The 19540-nt window shown below is 45.4% G+C and overlaps 1 protein-coding gene across 1 annotated transcript; it reads right to left on the bottom strand.

Moving 5' to 3' along the window:
- Positions 1-14699: 14699 nt before the first annotated feature.
- Positions 14700-17336, bottom strand: LOC125195021 (the record flags this gene model as incomplete). The annotated part of the gene is made up of 3 exons (XM_048093228.1): positions 16611-17336; positions 16211-16289; positions 14700-15397 (listed from the first exon to the last, which is right to left on the bottom strand). Coding segments are annotated over exons 1-3 (1503 nt in total), but the record flags the coding sequence as incomplete, so codon positions are not given.
- Positions 17337-19540: the final 2204 nt, after the last annotated feature.

Genomic DNA, 19540 nt, shown 5'->3' with positions numbered 1-19540 from the left:
GAGGCCAACACTTGGTTCACTCTATCAATACATGGGCCGATTTCAAGTCAGTTTTCCTAGCCGAGTTTTTCCCGTCTTCAAAGACAAGTGCATTGAAGAGGAAAATATCGTGCATAAGGCAAGAATATGATGAAACCCTGAGCGAGTACTGGGAGAAGTACATGAGTCTTCTGGAGTCATGCCCCAACCATCGCATGAAGGAGATAGAGGTGCACCACACTTTCTATGAGGGGATGAACAAGGAAACCAAGGATCTGGCGAATTCATCATCTGGAGGCGATTTCACCCAGTTGAGAGTCAGTGAAGCCAAAAAGGTGTTACGCAAGCTGTTGAATGCGAAGAAGACGTACGACAACGCAAGGGATGGGTACAGCAGAGAAAGGGTAGCAAGTGCTTCGGCTACTGACCAGGAGGAGCGGATGGATTTGAAGATGGAGGAATTAAAGAAGGAATTGCTGACTGCAATCAAGCAGAACACTCCACCACCTTCTCCGACTGGAGGCAAAGAGGCCCCAGAACTACCATATGATCAGCCGGACAACTCGCTGGATGTGGAGCAAGCAAATGCCGCAGGATACTACAATTCCAACGGCAATTGGATTCCGGGAAGGCAGAGGGATGCACCGTGGAGGGACCACCAAAATTTCCGATGGGGAGATGGAAATCAGAATCAGAACCAAAATCAGGCTCCAAATCAACCCAACCCCCACCCGAACCAAAATTCCAACCGTGGCCCAACAAACCCTGACTACCAGTCTAACTGGGCAGGAAGAAATCAGCATCCTCAGAACCAAAACCCTCAAAACCAGAACCCGAACCCTGCCTATGTGCCACCCCATCAGCGAAACAACCAGAACCAAAACCAGAACCAATTTAACCCAGGGCCTCAACATAACACCCACAACCAAAACCAAAATCAGTACCAGCACAACCACGACCAGTACAACCCTCCTGCCCAGTATAACCAGTACCCACAGAACCAAAACCAACAAAATTTCTCGGGCTACCAGTCAAACCCACCACCCCAGTATAACCAGCACCAGGGCTCGAACCAATTCCATCACCCAAACAGGTCGAGGAGGTCTATGGAGGACATGATGGGAGAGATGCTTGCTTCGCAGCAGAGCATTAAAAGCGACTTGCAGTCCAGTAATGAAACAATGCAAGGAATGCAAAGTGCCCAGAAGGAGCATAGGGCAAATATGGATATGATGAACAGGCAGTTGGCCCAGCTCGCTAACTCGGTGGGCGAAATGAAAGGGAACTCAGGGAAACTCCCATCTACAGTCCATGTACCTGAAAAGGCAAATGTGAGTAAGATTACACTGCGGTCCGGGACAGCCTACAATGGACCTCAACTCAATGACCCTGCTGGGGAGTCTAGTAGAGAAAGGGTGCTGAGCGACACCATCTCAGCAGAAGAACTCAAGAGGCCTCTGCCTCAGATGGAGGATCCGTTTTTTCTAAACGAGAAGCCTACTGTGGAAGGAAAGGAGGGAGAAACACAACCTGGAAATGAGCAACCGGAAGGAGCAATGCCCGCATCGGAACCTCAAACCCAGGAGGAACCAAGGGAAAGTCCACAAGGACTAACTGGAGAGGCTAAGGGAGAAAAACCGTTTCCATACCGGTTTGTGACGAAAAGGAAGAAGGAAAACCCTGTGGATTTCATGTCGATCTTTGGAAAGCTGGATGTCACCATACCATTCCTCCAAGCCGTGAGACTGCCCCCTCTGGGGAAGTTTATAAAGGAGTTTATAGCCGGAAAGGCCCAGGAGGATGGAAAAATCATGGTGGAAGGAATAGCGTCAGCCATTGTACAGGAGAAACTACCACCCAAGAGAGCCGACCCAGGTATGTTTACTTTACCCATAACAATTGGAGATGTGAAAATCGAGCATGCAATGTGTGATTTAGGAGCATCTATCAATGTTATGCCGTTATCCATTTATAATCGGTTAAAGGGGGTAAAATTGTCAAATACTAGGGTGTTGATCCAACTGGCTGATAGGTCATGTATAAATCCTGAGGGTGTGTTAGAAAATGTGTTGGTCAGGATACAAAACTTTACTTATCCCGCTGATTTTTATGTCATTAAAATGAGTGAACCAGAAGCTAGGGAGTCTAGCGGGATATTGTTAGGAAGACCATTTTTAAGAACGGCTAAGACAATTGTGGATATGGCTGAGGGGACAATCTGCATTGACTTTAATGGTGAGAAATTTGTCTTTGACATCAATGAAGCCATGAAAAAACCAATAGATTCTGAAAATCTATGTTATGTTGATGTAATTGACCCCTTAGTCCAAGAATTTCTTGAGACCGAATTATTGCAGGAAAAGCTCCAAGCCTTGGATGTGTATGCCCAGGCTGATGTGGAAGCAGCTGCATGGTGTGATCTGATCAGTAGCCGAGGGTTGACTGACGAGGAGATCGAAGAAGCAATTACGGAATTTTGTCAGAAGTCAGAACTAGCAGGATCCGTAGGGGCCGTGCTACCGGCCAGTATGGAGGAAAAATCAGATGCTGAACAAGAGCAAGAGGAGGATTCAAAGAAGAACCCTCTACCCACGGACACACTACCCCCGCAAGTGGAGTTGAAAAAGTTGCCAGCGAACCTTAAGTATGCCTACCTTGGGGAGGAAGACTCGTTCCCTGTAATCATCAATAGCGGGCTGACTGAAGAGCAAGAGGCAAGACTACTAACTGTGCTGAGCAAAAACAAGAAGGCTATTGGATGGAGCCTTACGGACCTGGTAGGTATAAGCCCGGACGTCTGCATGCACCACATTAGGCTGGAGGATGGAGCCAAGGCGCATAGAGATTCTCAAAGAAAGGTGAACCCAAACATGCGGGAAGAGATACTGAAGGAAATCTTGAAGTTACTCTCACTGGGCATTATATACTCGGTACCAGATAGTGAATGGGTCAGCCCAATCCATATGGTCCCCAAGAAATCAGGGATCCAGGTGGTTAAGAATGAGAGGAATGAGCTAGTGCCCACCAGACTAGTTACTGGGTGGCGAATGTGTATAGATTACCGAAAGCTGAACACTGCAACCAGGAAGGACCATTTCCCCCTGCCATTCATCGATCAAATGCTGGAGCGACTGGCTGGGAGGAAGTACTTCTGCTTTTTGGATGGGTACAGTGGTTACTTTCAAATCTACGTGGACCCGGAGGACCAGGATAAGACCACGTTCACCTGCCCGTTTGGAACCTATGCGTATAGGCGTATGCCATTTGGCCTATGCAACGCCCCCGGTACCTTCCAACGGTGCATGATGAGCATATTCTCGGATTTGATTGAAGATTGTATAGAGATCTTTATGGATGATTTCACTGTCTATGGAGACTCTTTCGACTCGTGCTTGCAACATTTGGATGTGGTACTAGAAAGGTGCCAAGCAAAGAGTCTGGTTTTAAATTTTGAGAAATGCCACTTTATGGTTACAGAAGGAATTGTCTTAGGACACGTGGTGTCAGAAAAGGGGATCCAGGTGGATCAAGCTAAAGTGGATGTCATATCCAAACTACCCTTCCCTACTGATCAGAAAGGAATAAGAGGTTTTCTTGGCCATGCTGGATTTTATCGGAGATTTATCAAGGATTTCGCCAAGATTGCCCAACCCCTTACCAGACTTCTCCAGAACGAGGTGGAGTTCGTTTTCGACGAGCATTGCAAGGCTGCTTTCAACCTCCTTAAGGAAAAATTGATTTCTGCACCGATTATTCAGGCTCCTAACTGGGATCACCCCTTCGAGGTGATGTGCGATGCTAGTGACTATGCAGTGGGGGCCGTACTGGGTCAGAAGATCGATGGGAAAAGGTACGTGATATTCTATGCATCTAAGACCTTGAATCAAGCCCAACGGAATTATGACACCACCGAGAAGGAGATGTTGGCGGTTGTCTATTCATTCGAAAAGTTCAGGCAGTACCTACTGGGATCCAGAGTCATCGTCTATACTGATCATGCGGCGATTAAGTATCTCATTGCGAAGAAGGAGTCAAAACCCCGACTGATCAGATGGGTGCTGCTTTTACAAGAATTCGATTGGGAGGTAGAAGACAAAAAGGGAGTTGAAAACAAAGTAGCGGACCACTTGAGCAGAATAATACAAGAAGGGAACAGTGAGGATGTGAGAGATCGATTCCCGGAGGAGCATTTATGTGAAGTGATTTTCTCCGCAAGGAAGATCGATTGGGAAGAAGTGATGAGACTTACTGGTCAGGACGTAACAACCAAGGGCAAGGAGAAAGTAGGACAGGAACCCTGGTATGCGGACTTGGCAAACTACCTAGTGACGGGAGAGCTACCAATGGTGCCAAACGTGACAAAGGCTCAGAGGATGAAGATCAAGAGCGAAGCAAAGTACTATTTCTGGGACGACCCATACTTGTGGAAGGCAGGAACAGACCAGGTCATTAGGAGATGTGTTCCTGACTGGGAGCAACGGGATGTACTAACACACTGCCACTCCTTGGCATGTGGAGGACATTTCGGGCCAAGGAAGACTGCCAGAAAGGTGCTAGATAGCGGATTCTACTGGCCAACCCTGAATAGAGATGCATACGAGTTCTGCAAGGGCTGTGACCGTTGCCAACTGACCGGTGGGATCTCCGCGAGGGATGAAATGCCGCAAGTTCCAGTAATAGTTTGTGAGGTGTTCGACATCTGGGGTATGGACTTCATGGGTCCTTTTCCCTCATCTTATGGGAACTCCTACATCCTGGTGGCAGTTGACTATGTATCAAAGTGGATAGAAGCCAAGGCCACAAGCACTTGTGAATCTAAAGAAGTCACCAAGTTCCTCAAGAGTCATATATTCAGCCGATTTGGGATACCAAGGGCAATCATCTCCGATCAAGGGACTCACTTCTGCAACCGAACGGTCGAAGCATTGATGAAGAAGTACGGAGTTCATCACCGCCTATCCAGTCCTTACCACCCTCAAGCCAACGGGCAAGCAGAGATCTCAAACAGGGAAATAAAGAGCATTTTAGAGAAGACAGTCAACCCCTCCAGAAAAGATTGGAGCACAAGGTTGGAAGATGCTCTGTGGGCATATCGCACAGCCTACAAAACTCCTATCGGGATGTCCCCCTATCGCATCGTCTTTGGGAAGATGTGTCACTTGCCAGTGGGAATTGAACACCGAGCATACTGGGCAGTTCAGCAGGTTAACGTGGATGCTAAGGCCTGTGAAGAGGAAAGGAAGCTACAACTACAAGAGCTGGAAGAACTCAGATTGGAGTCGTTCGACTCAGCCATGTGGTACAAGGAGAAAACAAAGATGTGGCACGACAAAAATCTGAGAACCAAGGATCTCCAAGTTGGTCAGAAAGTACTACTCTTCCAGTCAAGATTGAAGCTAATGCCTGGGAAGCTCAAGTCCAAATGGGCAGGACCTTACATTATCACTGCACTACGTGCTAATGGAGCGGTCGAGATTTCAGGGAGTATCCCTAACTCTGAACCTTTTGTCGTTAATGGACATAGATTAAAAATATATAGGGAAAATGAAGAGATGTGTGTAGTGGAAGAAATTCCACTACACTTTAATAGCGTCTAAATGACCAGTAGAAAAGGGGTTTGGAGTTCCACCTGGTCAACGTCATATGATTTGTACTTACTGACCAGGTAAAACTTCAAATACCCTTAGTAATGATGTAAATAGTGTAAATATTTAGTAATTTGATTTAAGTTAAGAAGGAAAAACAACAAAAAGATTTTTCGGATCTTAAATATTAATTTGGAGTTCGTACTGACCACGAGGATACCACTTGGGTGAAACTCTGAATTATATTAAAGAGCCATTTATTTGCTTTATTTCTATTTCTAGCTAATTGGAAGAGGGGGGATGAGTGAAGTTTGAATTTTGGGGTGTTGCAGCTTTGCAGGCGAGTGCAGAGACTGGGAGGGCGCGTGGAGCAGGGACGTGACAGGCAACGTCCAATCAGCTGCGAGAACTCCCAACCGCCTTCCACACGAAGCGTCGCAACCTGGCAACCGCCTACCACCGGTCAAAACCCTCAACTACCCACCCCTCTATAAAACACCCAACCGCCTACTCCCCTTCACTTTACAAACCCTTACCTGCATTCTCTCACCCACAACCGCCATCCCACTCCGAAAACTACCACCCACTACGAAAACCACCGTGAACCACCACCGTGAACCACCACCGGTACAGCCATGGCAAAGAGAAAGGCAACCAACAACCCAGCATCTACCACCGGCGAAGACCCGCCAGAAGTCCAAGCAACAGCCGAGTCGCAGCCGCCAAGCCCACAACGATCACAGCCACCGCCGACGACACAAATTCCGGCGATGGTTCCTTTAGACGCACTGGCAGCGTATCTAAGGCAACAAGACCCCAACAAAGATTGGACAGCGACCCTGGCCGGATTTAGCCTGACCGGAGGAATGCCGGCGACATCAAACCCTACCCCAACTGCAACCACAGAAAACCCACCCACCACCACCCCAAAAACCTCAATTCCGACATCCGAAAAGACTTCCCCAACAGTAACTGCACAATCAGAACCCTCCCACCCTTCTCCCATACACCAACAAACAGAGCCGCTCGACGTCAGCCCTCTTTCCGCCTATCAAGATCCCAACTGGGGAGAAACAGAGGAAAAGGAGAGTGGAGGGAGAGCAAGCGAGAGCGAGAAAGGTGAAGCAGAGGAGATAATGGCCACTGAGGCCAAAATCGATGAAGCAGAGAGGGAGGAGATAGATCTGAACGAAATGGCCAGAAAGCAAGGGTTAATGACGGATGATGAATTCCAAGCGGTTTTGGGCAAGGGAGATAGGATCGTGGTAAACCCTGAAGGGGTGGCTGAGGTACTGGACCTCGCATCCCAGGCAGTAGGGAGGGGGGAAGCAACAACGGAAGCGGAAAAGTCGGAAGGGGTAGTCCACCAATCAGTGGAGGAGAAGACAGACGAACAACCGGAAAAGGCCGAACAACTTGAGGAGGAGAGGCAAGAGCCAGACACACATCAAGAGGAAGCCTCAGTGGTAACTAAACCCAAGCCAGTAAAGAGGAGGCTAGTGTTGAAAAACGACCCCAAGGCAGAAAGGCAGAAACCCCAAAGAGTGTCACAGAGATGCTTAGGAAAGTGGAAGTCCAACAAGGCAGGAGCAAACACAGCAGCAGATGCAGTGGAGGTTTCGAGTGAAGACGAGAAGACTACTCCTACAAAACCTGGGGAGGAGCCCTCGAAAGCTAGCCAGGAGGACACCCAAATGGCAACAGGGACAGTATCATCAACGCCGACTGACCAGAAGGAGAATACTGACAAGGTGGCTGAGGGTCTGGACCTCGCATCAGAGTCAGTAGGTCGGGAGGAGGCAGCAAGAAGTGATACTAGTACCCGCGTGGTGACCGAGCCTACCACCCAGGAGGACGTTTCAACACAAGCCGACGAAGAAGCAGAGGCAATGGAAATCGAAGAAACCAAGTACATCCAAGAAAGGAAGAGAAAGGGGAAAGCCCCTGTCAAGAAGAAACAAGTCATGAAGAAACAGCGCACTACCAATGCCAGCATAGTGATCAGAGAGCCGGAAGAGAGAGGGAGATCAAGCGACAGCGACTACACTTCCAGCGAGGAGTCTGACTCGGAGAGTGATATCTCTCTAGAAGGGGAAGAATACCATGAGCAGCAGCTCCCCGACAACCACCAGGAACTAATCCACCCTCCGGTAGAGAGGATCGTGTACCGACGATGGAGGGTAGAGCTCACTGATGAGCTTATGGAGGACATGAAGCACTACGACACCAAAAAGCTTCAAGACGCATTTGACGACAAGGAAGACAGTAGCAAGCAGGTCAAATGCGGAAAGGTACTCCACATACCCTCTTTGGATGAGTTATCTGTTCGTGATTCCTTCCTGGCCAGTATAGAAGCATTGGGTTTTGAATGGCTGTTAGAGATTAGGGACCCGGAGATATCTGTGAGATTAGCAAAGGAGTTCTTCACCACGTTTAGGTTCCAAGTCACTACGGACCTAGACGAGGTGTCAATTTCCTTTAGGATATTCGGTGGAGAACTGTCCATGAGTCTGATAGAGTGGACTGTGCGACTGGGTATGTGTAGCCTGGAGGAGGCTATAGGACCAGACTGGAGAAGCCGTGAGAGGGGGGTACCGAGGAGACACATAGAATTTGAGCCCCAGGAAGCCTGGGAGGAGCTAACCCACCCCGATGCTGGCCAGTTCGCCTCCACTAAATCCAGATCCACCCACTTCAACAATTCCATGCTGAGATTGGTGCAACTCTACTTAGGCTATAACCTACTGGGGCAGAGTAACTCAGCTGCAAGAACGTCCATGACCGAATTGTACTTGGTATGGTGCGCTAAGCGTGGAAGAAAACTGCACTTGGGATTTTGGACAGCCTACCAATGCCACCTGATAGCCACCTACCCAGCTAGAAACTTGTCCCTCTGCCACATACTAGGAGCCTTCGTGCGCAACAACATCATCATAACAGAGGCAGAAGACCTATCTCCGATGTACATGGTCGACGCTCCTGGCCTGTTTGATATACCCTTCTTCGTCCGCACCAACTTGGTATACTACAGAGAAGGAGTACCCCAGTTCTACCCAATGGGAGAAGCCCCTGGGGGAAGGGCACAACAAGGCCAGGAGGGGCAACCTGGGCAGATCGACCAAGCGCAAAGGCTGAGGCAAGAAAATCTGGAGAGGGCAGTAACTGAGCTGGCTGAGGAGAATAGACAATCACGGGCAGAGATGGCGAAGCTGACAACCCTAATGGAGAGCATCCTAAAGGAATTGGCAAGAGGAAAGGCAAGCACTGGAGCTGGAACAAGCGGACATGGAGGACAGGAAGAAGAACCCACCGGACCTGAGGAAGAAGAAGGTGATGAACAAGAGGAGGACGATGACAACCAACCCGGACCTACTGAAGAAGAACCAACGGACCCACCTGCACAGACCCCTGCACCAAGAAGGAGCAGGAGGAACATCTGATCGAACCACCCCCAACTGACCAGTTAGTTTTCTTTTTAATTTTTAAGTTTTTCTTTTGTTTATGTTTTCTTACTTTTATTAAATAGGTAGAATTATGTGTATTAATTGCTAGCAAACCCCATTCATAACACTTAGCCTATTTAATAGTCTAAGTGTGAGAAGTAAAGGGTTTGCTACTTCGGTGCATGTGTTTTTTATGTTTTTCTTTGTGTTTTGTCATAAGCATGTTAACTCACACTTAGCCTACTGCGTAGTCTAAGTGTGAGGAGTTTATATGTTTATATAACATGTTTGTAAAATATTCTGTTTTGTTTTATATATCTAGGAATATATCTGAAACTCTCCCACTTAGCCTATTGCATAGTCTAAGTGTGAGAAGTTTTTAGATATAATATGTGTTTGTTATAAATGTGTGTCTGTCATACTAGCCATTCCCAATTTTCACTTCACAGCCCGTATCTGGGGCAGACACTTGTGAAGTGAGAGGGGGGAGCAAATGGCCAGTATGACATGTATATATGTGTTATTTGAGTCAGTGCATGTTAGTTTTTTTTAGGGTTTGTTTAGGTCTAGGAATTATGTGTTATGTTTTATGAATGGGCTTAAAACTCAACTGCCTCGAACTGACGGTGAGGGGAATTGAGGGAGATAAGGCATGCCGGAAAACAGAAACCACCCCCTCCAGTAACCCCTAGTCAGTATAGATGATGCAAGTATGAAGGAAAAACCCATCCCTTAGGTCAGACACGAAAGCCCTCTTAAAAGGTGAGTTAGAAACCCCAAAGTGGAACTACTTTCCACTAAACACTGAAAAAAAAAGAAGAGAGGCTACCACATGATGTCTAGGGCAAGGTGACCGCGTGTAGCAAACCCTGAAGGGTAGTAGAAAAAAAAATCCCCAAAAATAAAAAAAAATAAAAATAAAAAAAAAAAAAAAAAAAAAAACCCTACCCTTAGAACCCCATTTTCTAGCCTGATCTATACCCCGAAATAACCCATCAGCCACTGGAACTGTGTGCGTGCAAGGCATAAGGCAAGGAAGCAACTGCCCAGGAGGACATACAAAAGGAACCAGCTGAAGAAAAGAAAAGCAAAGAAAGAAGGAGAAAATCGATCTGAAAATTTCCAGATCCAAAAAAATAGAAGAAGGAATAAGGGTGGCAAAGCCACAGAAAAGAAAATTGAAGAAAATGGTCGCAGATACTTGACCACAAAAAGAGAAAGGAGGAAGAAGGAATAAGGGTGGCGAAGCCACAAAGAAGCTACTGACCAGTTGGAAGCCAATGTCAGAAATTGTCCAGCCGAAGAAGAAGCCCTAGCCAGAAGCCCGAATGCACACAGTTCTCCCTCATCAAATAAGTAGTTAGTTTTTGAACCCTAGAGCCTTAGGGACAACTACCCCAAACATTACAAACCACTAGCCCCATTACAAGCCTTAAAGACCTTCAGGAGCTGCATGTGAGATCTGAGTCCGAAACATCTGTGGTTTAGCATTGAGAGAAGACAGTCCTAACATCTCCTGTGAGGAATGAGTGACTGAGTGATCCCAGTGTTTGGCCTAGGATTGGGTGATCCTGACAAGAAGATATACTGACTGGGGAAGAAAAGGGGGGCGGCGGAAGTTCAAGGCTGCCTAAGGCCGGATTGCACCTGATCTCGAGGGGAAGGGTGGTTGAAAATATAACCTTGTGAAGCCAAATATTTTCCTTCTACCATGGGGAACGAAAATTACACCTTTCCTAATGCTTGGAGGAAACTTTTTACCAAATTAAAATCCTTCTCAAGCCTATATATACCCCATAACCTAAATCATAGAATTCACCAATTGTGCAAGGAGTTGAAGAAGGATTTCAAGAACATCAAGAACGACAAGGATTCAACCTACGGGTTTTATTTGCTTTAGTTTTATGTTTAAATTGTCTTCCCTTCAATCTATGTGTTTAGCTTATTCCATTATGTGTAACTAAACTCATAGGATTCTAGGGATGTGTTAGTAACGACTTTGGTTATACAATTCCAGTTTTCTATTTAATATCCGTTTTGTTTTTACTTTGTTTCTTTCCTAAGTAATTCTGATGCTGCATGATTGAGTGACACAATCTTGTATGATTTAATACAACTTGCTTCATAACTGTGAGAGAGTTCTAGCGAGTTAGGTTCACTTAGTTGACGCTACAGTTAGCTTCCCTTAAAACAACACTATTAATTGAGAGTGGGGACTTTTCAAGGGTCTTAGGAGTTTTTTGGAGTTACGTGTTAGGATTGACAACCCTAATCTTGTAATCAACGTTTGTATCGCATGAGCATAAGCTAGGTGACTCGTCCTATCAAAGTAATAACTGTGTTTGGGTATTGTAGTTTGGAATTTGTATAACCATAACTGTGAACGCACATCCCTGGAATTTCCTTATCTCTATATTTTATCTCGTGATTTATTTGCATCTAGTTGTTATTTGCCTTCCATTGTTTTCTGTTTTCAAAAATTTCCCAAAAACTTTCGGTTTTCCAAATAATAATTGAGTTCTAGTAGAGGATAAACACTTTGTGTTTGCCTTCCCCGTGTTCGATATCCGGTACTGACCTTTAGCTATACTATATATACTTATTTAGTGCAAAAAAATAGTGCATCGGTGAGATAAGGGAATTTTAGGGATGTGCTTTCACAGTTACTACGTTTTATACAAGTTCCAACTACAACATCCTAGCACAATTCATACTTCACTAGAACGAGTCACATAAATATTGTCCATGCGGCACAAAGAAGATCACATACATTAGAGGCGTCAATCCTAGATTTGTAACTCCTAAAGGCTCTGATAAGTCGTATTCTAAGCCTTGGTTACTAGTCAGTATGTCGTGAAATGCATGTATTATCTGCAAAACAGTTGCTCAAGTGTGCAGGATTAAAGGATCCAAGTCAGTAGGAGACGATTTAGGTCACGCAAGTAAAAAGGGCGCTAGAAGGGTGCAATACTGACCAGGATGCATGCCAGAGAAAAGGCTCGAGATGGAGAAGAATGATAGCTGGGATGATCATTAAAAAGGGCATAAAAGTCAAAACTTGAAGGAAGTCTACCCTAAAAGCGAGGGCAAGCCTCCCTATAAAAGAAGCCACTTGGAGAGAGAGAAGGAGTTCGCCTTTAGAGTTGGTCTCGTAGAGTTCGAGAAAAGTCCAACCACCACACTTAGTTAGAATTCTCTCGAGAAGATCAGTCCTTCAGCATTGTCCACTCTCTCGTTCTTCGCCACAGCCATGGTCACTTGACGCCCAAGAATCTGCCGGAGAAATCATTGATCCACCGTTCCGGCGATCGTTAACTAGGCGGACTTAAATGCATCAAAGATCATAGGCTAGGGTTCCATTTAAAAAGGGATTTAACCAAAGCATTTAATGAACAATTAAGTAGGAGAGAAATAATGCCTTAGCAATGAAATCCAACAAAAGGCTATCACCAAATATGCTCAAAAATAGCAAAAGTTCCAAAGTAATCTCATCTGTTTTGTATCTAACATATTCCCACGAAATAAAAGAGTTTAACCCAACCAAAAGATCACAAGTTTCATAATATAGCGGAAGCGATCAAGAGAGAAGTGAAGCTATGTATGGAGACACAACGACACTTAAAGTTCCAACAGATCATGATATTATTTCCTACCCAACACCGCCACCCGCTCGTCACCGCTCAACCTGCACATAGGGAAAACACATGCAGGGCTGAGTACTATAAACATACTCAGTGGACTCATGCCGAAAACAGTTTTATCAACATTAGTAATTATCATGCCATTTTCAAGTGTCCATCGGGGTTTTAACTTTAGAAAGACCCGAGGCACCAAAATATATTCTTTATCAAATATCACGGTCGCGCAACCATTTTTCACATCGACGTTTACCATATCCTCATTCTACATGACAAGGAATGCGGCCGCAATCCAGGTCACTAGACCGGCCAACCCGTACGCTGACACTCGGTCTAACATTGGTGTATACTAACCCAAGTAGAGTTTGCGGCTCTACAAGGATCCGTCGATTAAATCAATAGTGGCATAGCCACGAGGGATAGACACGACAAAACAAATCAAGGCATGATAACACATATCTCATTCTCATCAATATCAGTTTAGGACAATGTCCTTATTTTAAAAGAAAGCCCACCTCTTCTCCTCGTTTATCACGCTGAGAGCGCGAAGTATCACCTTTAAATTAGGCGTATCACAAATCAGTTTCGAACATTGATCTCAAATCATGCATGTTCCCACGTTTCCCTTTTTCCCATCGATAAATCTTTAATATCATCATTCAAAAATCGAAGTACGATTAGCATATCGTTTTTATTCGACTAACAACTCCAAATTCACCATTAAATCGTGTCACGCATGAGTGTTCTACACACACAACACACGCACACGCACACCACACATGTGCACGCACACCGAGGCATGCGCACGCACACACACACGGCCACACACACACACACACATCCATGCATCCCAAATTTCACCGATTAATTTAATTCCCCTTCACTCAAACTAAATGCATGTGGACTCAAGAACACCGATTAATCGGTAGAAGAAGAGAAGATCAAAAATTAAAGTACCTTTTCCAAAAGAACGATCGGTAGAAACAAGTTATAGCCTTGATTCTTCAATAAACTCTTGAATTTCAACTTGAATTCTTCTCAATTGATGAAGAAATCTTGGAGAAAAGATGAAGAAAATTTGGAGAGAGTGGGGGAGTGATTTTCGAAAATTTTGGGAGTGGGGAGGCGTCGGTTTCTGATGCTAGGGTTTAGGATCTCCCATGTATTTATAGAGTGCCAAAAATATATCTTAAATTAAATAAATTAAAGATTTGAGAAGATATGGAGAGATTTGAATATAGTAGTTGGCGTGTAAAACCGTTGAGATATAGGAGGATTTCGAAAATTATAGGCTATTTATTTAGCCTATAATTAAATTCAAATATTTCACGGAGTAGAATAATATATCACGGATCAAGAAAATAATAATTAAACTCCCCAATTTAATAGGAATAGGCGTGATTTGCCTTCTTCAAAAGGGATTCAAAATCAAATCCTAATTTAATTAGGATATGGCAAGATCTTCTTATATTTGGCAAGATATGGTAAGATATTCTAGCATATTTATATTTATTCATGGAATAGAATAAATAAGAGATCAAATAAATAAATAATCCCTTCTCCCACAATATATGAGATTTTCGAAAATCTCATAGAAAATCAAAGTGGAGTTTTCAAAAATTCCAAGGTGGAATTAAAGTATAATCGGACTTTGAATTTAATTTGAATAATTATCCCAAACAAATAATTAAATCCAAGAAAAATAGGATTCCTTCTCCAATAATAATGACCTTTCAACGGCCACGTCATATTTTTTCTCAACGCATTGACCTTTCAACGGCCACGTCATATTTTTTCCATCTTTGACTATTCAATAGCCACGTCATAATTTCAACAAGTTGACTATTCAACTCAATCTCAATTCTCATACGCAATTAGGTCACAAAGACACCATGCAATTAATTACTCATCAAATAATCCACATATCATAGCATTTAAGGCATTTAATGCAAAAATTTTATAACCCGAAAATTAGGGTTTGAAAAAGTGGGGCGTTACATTCCACCACCCTTAAAAGAAATTTCGTCCCGAAATTTGGTACCTCATGGAAAAAGTTCCGGGTACAGTTCCATCATCTTGTCTTCAAGCTCCCACGTGGCTTCTTCATATTCGTGGTTCCTCCATAGTACTTTCACGCTAGCAATGGATTTATTTCTCAAATTCTGAACCTTTCGGTCCAAGATCATTTGGGGTCTCTCTTCGTAGCTCAAGTCGGAATTCAACGCGACTTCTTCGTAGTGAATCACGTGCTTCGGATCGAACACATATTTTCGCAACTGCGATACGTGAAAGACGTTGTGCACGTTTCCAAGACTTGGCGGTAGCGCCAATCGATAGGCTACGGGTCCTATTCCCTCTAGAATTTCGTAAGGCCCGATAAAACGTGGTTTCAATTTTCCTTTAACACCAAAACGTGTTATCCCTTTCGACGGGGACACTTTAAGAAAAACTTTATCACCGGCTTGAAATTGTAAGTCGGTTCGTCGGACGTCAGCGTATGACTTTTGTCTGTCCTGGGCTTCCTTTATTCTCACACGAATTTGTCGAACGACTTCAACCATCTCTTCGACTGCATCGGGTCCTAGCACCCGTCGCTCTCCAACTTCATCCCAGTAGAGCGGCGATCTACATTTTCTTCCGTATAAGGCTTCATATGGCGCCATGTTGATTGTTGCTTGGAAGCTGTTATTGTAAGCAAATTCAATTAGCGGTAGTACGGATTCCCAACTTCCACCGCGGTCAAGAATCACGGCTCTCAACATATCCTCGAGAGTTTGGATCGTCCTCTCGGATTGCCCATTGGATTGTGGGTGAAACGCCGTGCTAAAATTCAATCGCGTTCCAAGCTCGCGCTGTAGACTAATCCAAAATTTCGATGTGAACTTCGGGTCATGATCGGACGTAATTGTCACTGGGACTCCGTGCAATCGCACGATCTCCTTTATGTAGATCCGAGCCAGCTTGCTCGATCCATGGGTTACCGGAATCGGTATGAAATGCGCACTCTTGGTAAGTCGATCTATAATCACCCAGATTGCGGTGTTCCCATTTAGGGTCTTTGGCAAGGCCGTCACAAAATCCATGGCGATGTGCTCCCATTTCCACTCGGGTATCTCCAATGGTTGTAATTTTCCATGTGGTCGTTGATGTAATGCCTTCACCTGTTGGCAGGCTAAGCAACGTTCCACAAATGCCGCAATATCTCTCTTCATGCCATTCCACCAAAAGGACTTTTTCAAGTCTTGGTACATCTTCGTGCTTCCAGGGTGGGCAGTGTATGGAGTTTCATGAGCTTCGCTCATGATCTCGTTCTTAAGTTCTTCGTTGTTTGGCACGCACAACCTTCCTTCAAAGGTGAGGGCGTTGTCGGACTCCTCACTAAATTTTCCGGATTCACCGGTTCTCACTTCAATTCGGATTTCTTCTAGTTCCGCATCCATCCGTTGCGCTGCAACGATTCTCGTTTTCAGATCTGGTTTAACCACCAAAGTGGCAATTCGCTCTTCCACTGTTTCGGGTGCTCTTATCACTTCTAATCGCATTTTGCTAAATTCTCGTATCAAGCTCTCCTCTTCCGTTAGAAAGGTAGCTATTTGCGAATGATCTCTACGGCTCAAAGCATCTGCCACTACATTGGCTTTGCCGGGGTGGTAGTTAATGCCACAATCATAGTCCTTCACTAGCTCGAGCCATCTTCGTTGTCGCATATTCAAGTCTCTCTGCTCGAAGAAATACTTTAAGCTCTTGTGGTCCGTAAAGATTTCACATCTAACTCCGTAGAGATGATGCCTCCAAATCTTTAGGGCATGTACCACTGCTGCTAACTCCAAATCGTGCGTTGGGTAATTCAACTCGTGTGGTCTTAATTGTCATGACGCGTAGGCGATCACTTTGTTATTTTGCATCAATACGCATCCTAGTCCAACCTTCGAAGCGTCGGTGTAGACTACGTAATTCACTCCAGACTCGGGCACAGCTAACACTGGCGCGGTTGTCAACTTTTCCTTCAAGAGTTGAAAACTCGCTTCACACTCTGGGGTCCAATTCACCTTGACTCCCTTCTTAAGTTGTTGCGTCATTGGTCTCGCTATCTTAGAGAATCCTTCTATGAATCTTCGGTAGTATCCTGCCAATCCTAGGAAACTCCGAATTTCGTTTGGTGTTGAAGGCGACTTCCATTGTTGTACCGCCTCAACCTTGGCGGGGTCCACTCGGATTCCTTCTGCCGACACAATGTGTCCTAGAAAATTCACTTCCTTTAGCCAGAATTCACACTTGCTGAATTTGGCGTACAACTTCTCGGTCCTCAACGTCTCCAACGTGATTCGTAGGTGCTCTTCATGCTCCTTCTCGTTCTTTGAGTAGACTAGCACGTCATCTATAAAGACTAAAACGAATTTATCCAAGTACGGATGGAATATTCGATTCATCAAATCCATGAACACCGCTGGGGCATTCGTCAATCCAAACGGCATCACAACGAACTCGTAGTGGCCATATCTTGTACGAAATGCAGTCTTCGGTATATCCTCCCTTCGAACTCGTAGTTGGTGATATCCGGACCTCAAGTCCATTTTTGAAAAGACTCCTGCTCCTCGAAGTTGATCAAACAAGTCATCTATCCTTGGCAGTGGATACTTGTTCTTAAGAGTCAACTTGTTTAGCTCCCTATAATCGATGCACATCCTCATTGATCCGTCCTTCTTCTTTACAAAAAGTACTGGTGCGCCCCATGGCGAGACACTAGGTCTAATGAAACCTAAGTCCATGAGTTCTTGGAGTTGTATCTTTAGTTCCTCCAACTCTTTTGGCGCCATTCGATATGGTGCCTTTGATACGGGTGCGGCTCCCGGTTCAAGGTCAATCGTGAACTCCAATTGTCGATCTGGCGGTGGTCCAGGTAACACTTCTGGAAAAACGTCTGGAAATTCTTGCACGACAGCGACATCTTCCATCTTCTTCTCGTCCTTCTCCTCTCCATGGAGGTAGACAAGATAGGCAGTTCGCCCCTTTTTCATCATTGCGGTCGCTTGAAGCGCGGATATGATGGCGGTTCGCCGGTTCATCGAGATTCCGTGGTATATGGTGGGTTCGCTTCCCGGAGCTTGTAGAGATATCTGCCTCTCCTTACAACGAATCGTCGCAAAGTTCGTTGTCAACCAGTCCATTCCCAAGATTATATCGATATCCTCCATTTTTATGACTCGCAAGTCATGAGCAACTATCTTAAGTTCTCCCATAACAATTTCTATGTTCGAGCACGTTTTAGATATTTCTATCATTCCTCCTACTGGTGAGGACACCATCATTCTACGTTCAGATTTGCTAGTAGGCAAGCTCAAAGTGTGCACACATAATTCAGATATAAACGAGTGCGATGCGCCCGTATCAAACAACACAACAACGGGGGTGTTGAGAATTTCGCCCATACCTGTCAAATTTTCTTTCCCACGATCCTCTTGTTCCTTCTTCGGCTTCTTCTGCTCCAGCGCGAACGCTCTAGCTTGGGGAGGAAGTCTGGGGCGGTGAGGTTGTTGTTGCCGCGACGATGAGTCGCGATTTCCTCCCAATTCATTCGGCGGTGTCCTCGCCGGTTGACGGGATCCCTGATCGTTCCGTCTCGATCCCGATCCTATCTTGTTACTCGGACACTCCCTAGAGAAGTGACCGTTTCCTCCACAAGTGTAACACTTGATCACGTTCTGGTACCGGCATTCTCCAAAATGGTACTTAGAGCACACATTGCATTGTGGTGCCCTCGGTCGGTAGTCTCCTCTCTGGCTAGACGTACGCTGCCCTCCTTCGTACTGGGACCGATGCTGGCTCGACTGGTGCCGTTTTCCATCGTGTGAAGTTCTAGGCTCATCCCACTTCCGTTTCTCTCTGGAGTAGTGCGGTGGGGGTAAAGACGAGGTAGTGTTCTCCTTAGCTTTCTCCTTAGGCATTGCTGCCTCAATATCTAGCGCAAGTGCTAACGCTTCGGTGTAGGGGAGTCTCCCTCGGCTGGCCAACGACATTCTTATCTCGGGTTTTAGTCCCTCACGGAACTTGTCGGATAGCTTCTCGTCGGTGTCGACTTGATCGGGGGCGTACCGGGTCATGCTGTTGAGCGCTCGATCGTACTCGGTCACCGTCATGCGTCCTTGAGTCAGATTGTGAAACTCAGATGCCTTTGCTTTCCGATAGCTCTTCGGCACATACTTGTTGTATATTTCCGTCTTGAAACCTTCCCACGTCATCGCCTCTACTTGGTCTCGTGGCATAGTCTTCGTTCTAGTATCCCACCAAAAGTCGGCTGCCTCAGTCAGCTGATGGGTCACACAACTCATGCGTTCTCTATCGTTGCATCTCAAAATCGCGAAGATGCGCTCTATTGCCCGGATCCAAGATTCAGCCTTGGCCGGTTCTCCCAATCCATCAAACACAGGTGGCTTTTGCTCCAAGAATAGCTTCACGATTTCTCGATCGACCGGAGGCGGCGGAGGCGGAGGAGGTGGAGGGTGCGGAATGGGTTGTGACACGCTGTCCTCTTCCTCCGGTTGAGGAGTTTGTTCTCGATGGCGTCTTGGTGGCATTCTGATTTATCAACACAAAATATTCTCATGATTCTAACAATAGTCACGTGGTATAGTTGAATAACAAGGTTCATGGGTCAATTGTTTTAGAATATATGGCCAAGCACAAGATATCAAAAGTTCGTCACGTAGACGGATTGCAAAGAGTAGTGTCAATCAACATTGTTACCAAAAATCGGCTGCGTCAAGGTTATCAAAAGATCAATGTTTCCATATCATCAAGGCAATTGCACTTAAGAAGCAGTCGTACAATTTAAGTGGCGAGTACAGGGCGCCATAAGGTATTCAAAAATGGTGGTGCGATAAGAGGCATGATGTGA

This window comes from Salvia hispanica, chromosome 6 (assembly GCF_023119035.1).
Source record: "Salvia hispanica cultivar TCC Black 2014 chromosome 6, UniMelb_Shisp_WGS_1.0, whole genome shotgun sequence".
Lineage (NCBI taxonomy): Eukaryota > Viridiplantae > Streptophyta > Magnoliopsida > Lamiales > Lamiaceae > Salvia > Salvia hispanica.
The sequence above is the reverse complement of the archived record's forward strand: the minus strand, read 5'-3'. Positions and strand labels throughout refer to the sequence as shown.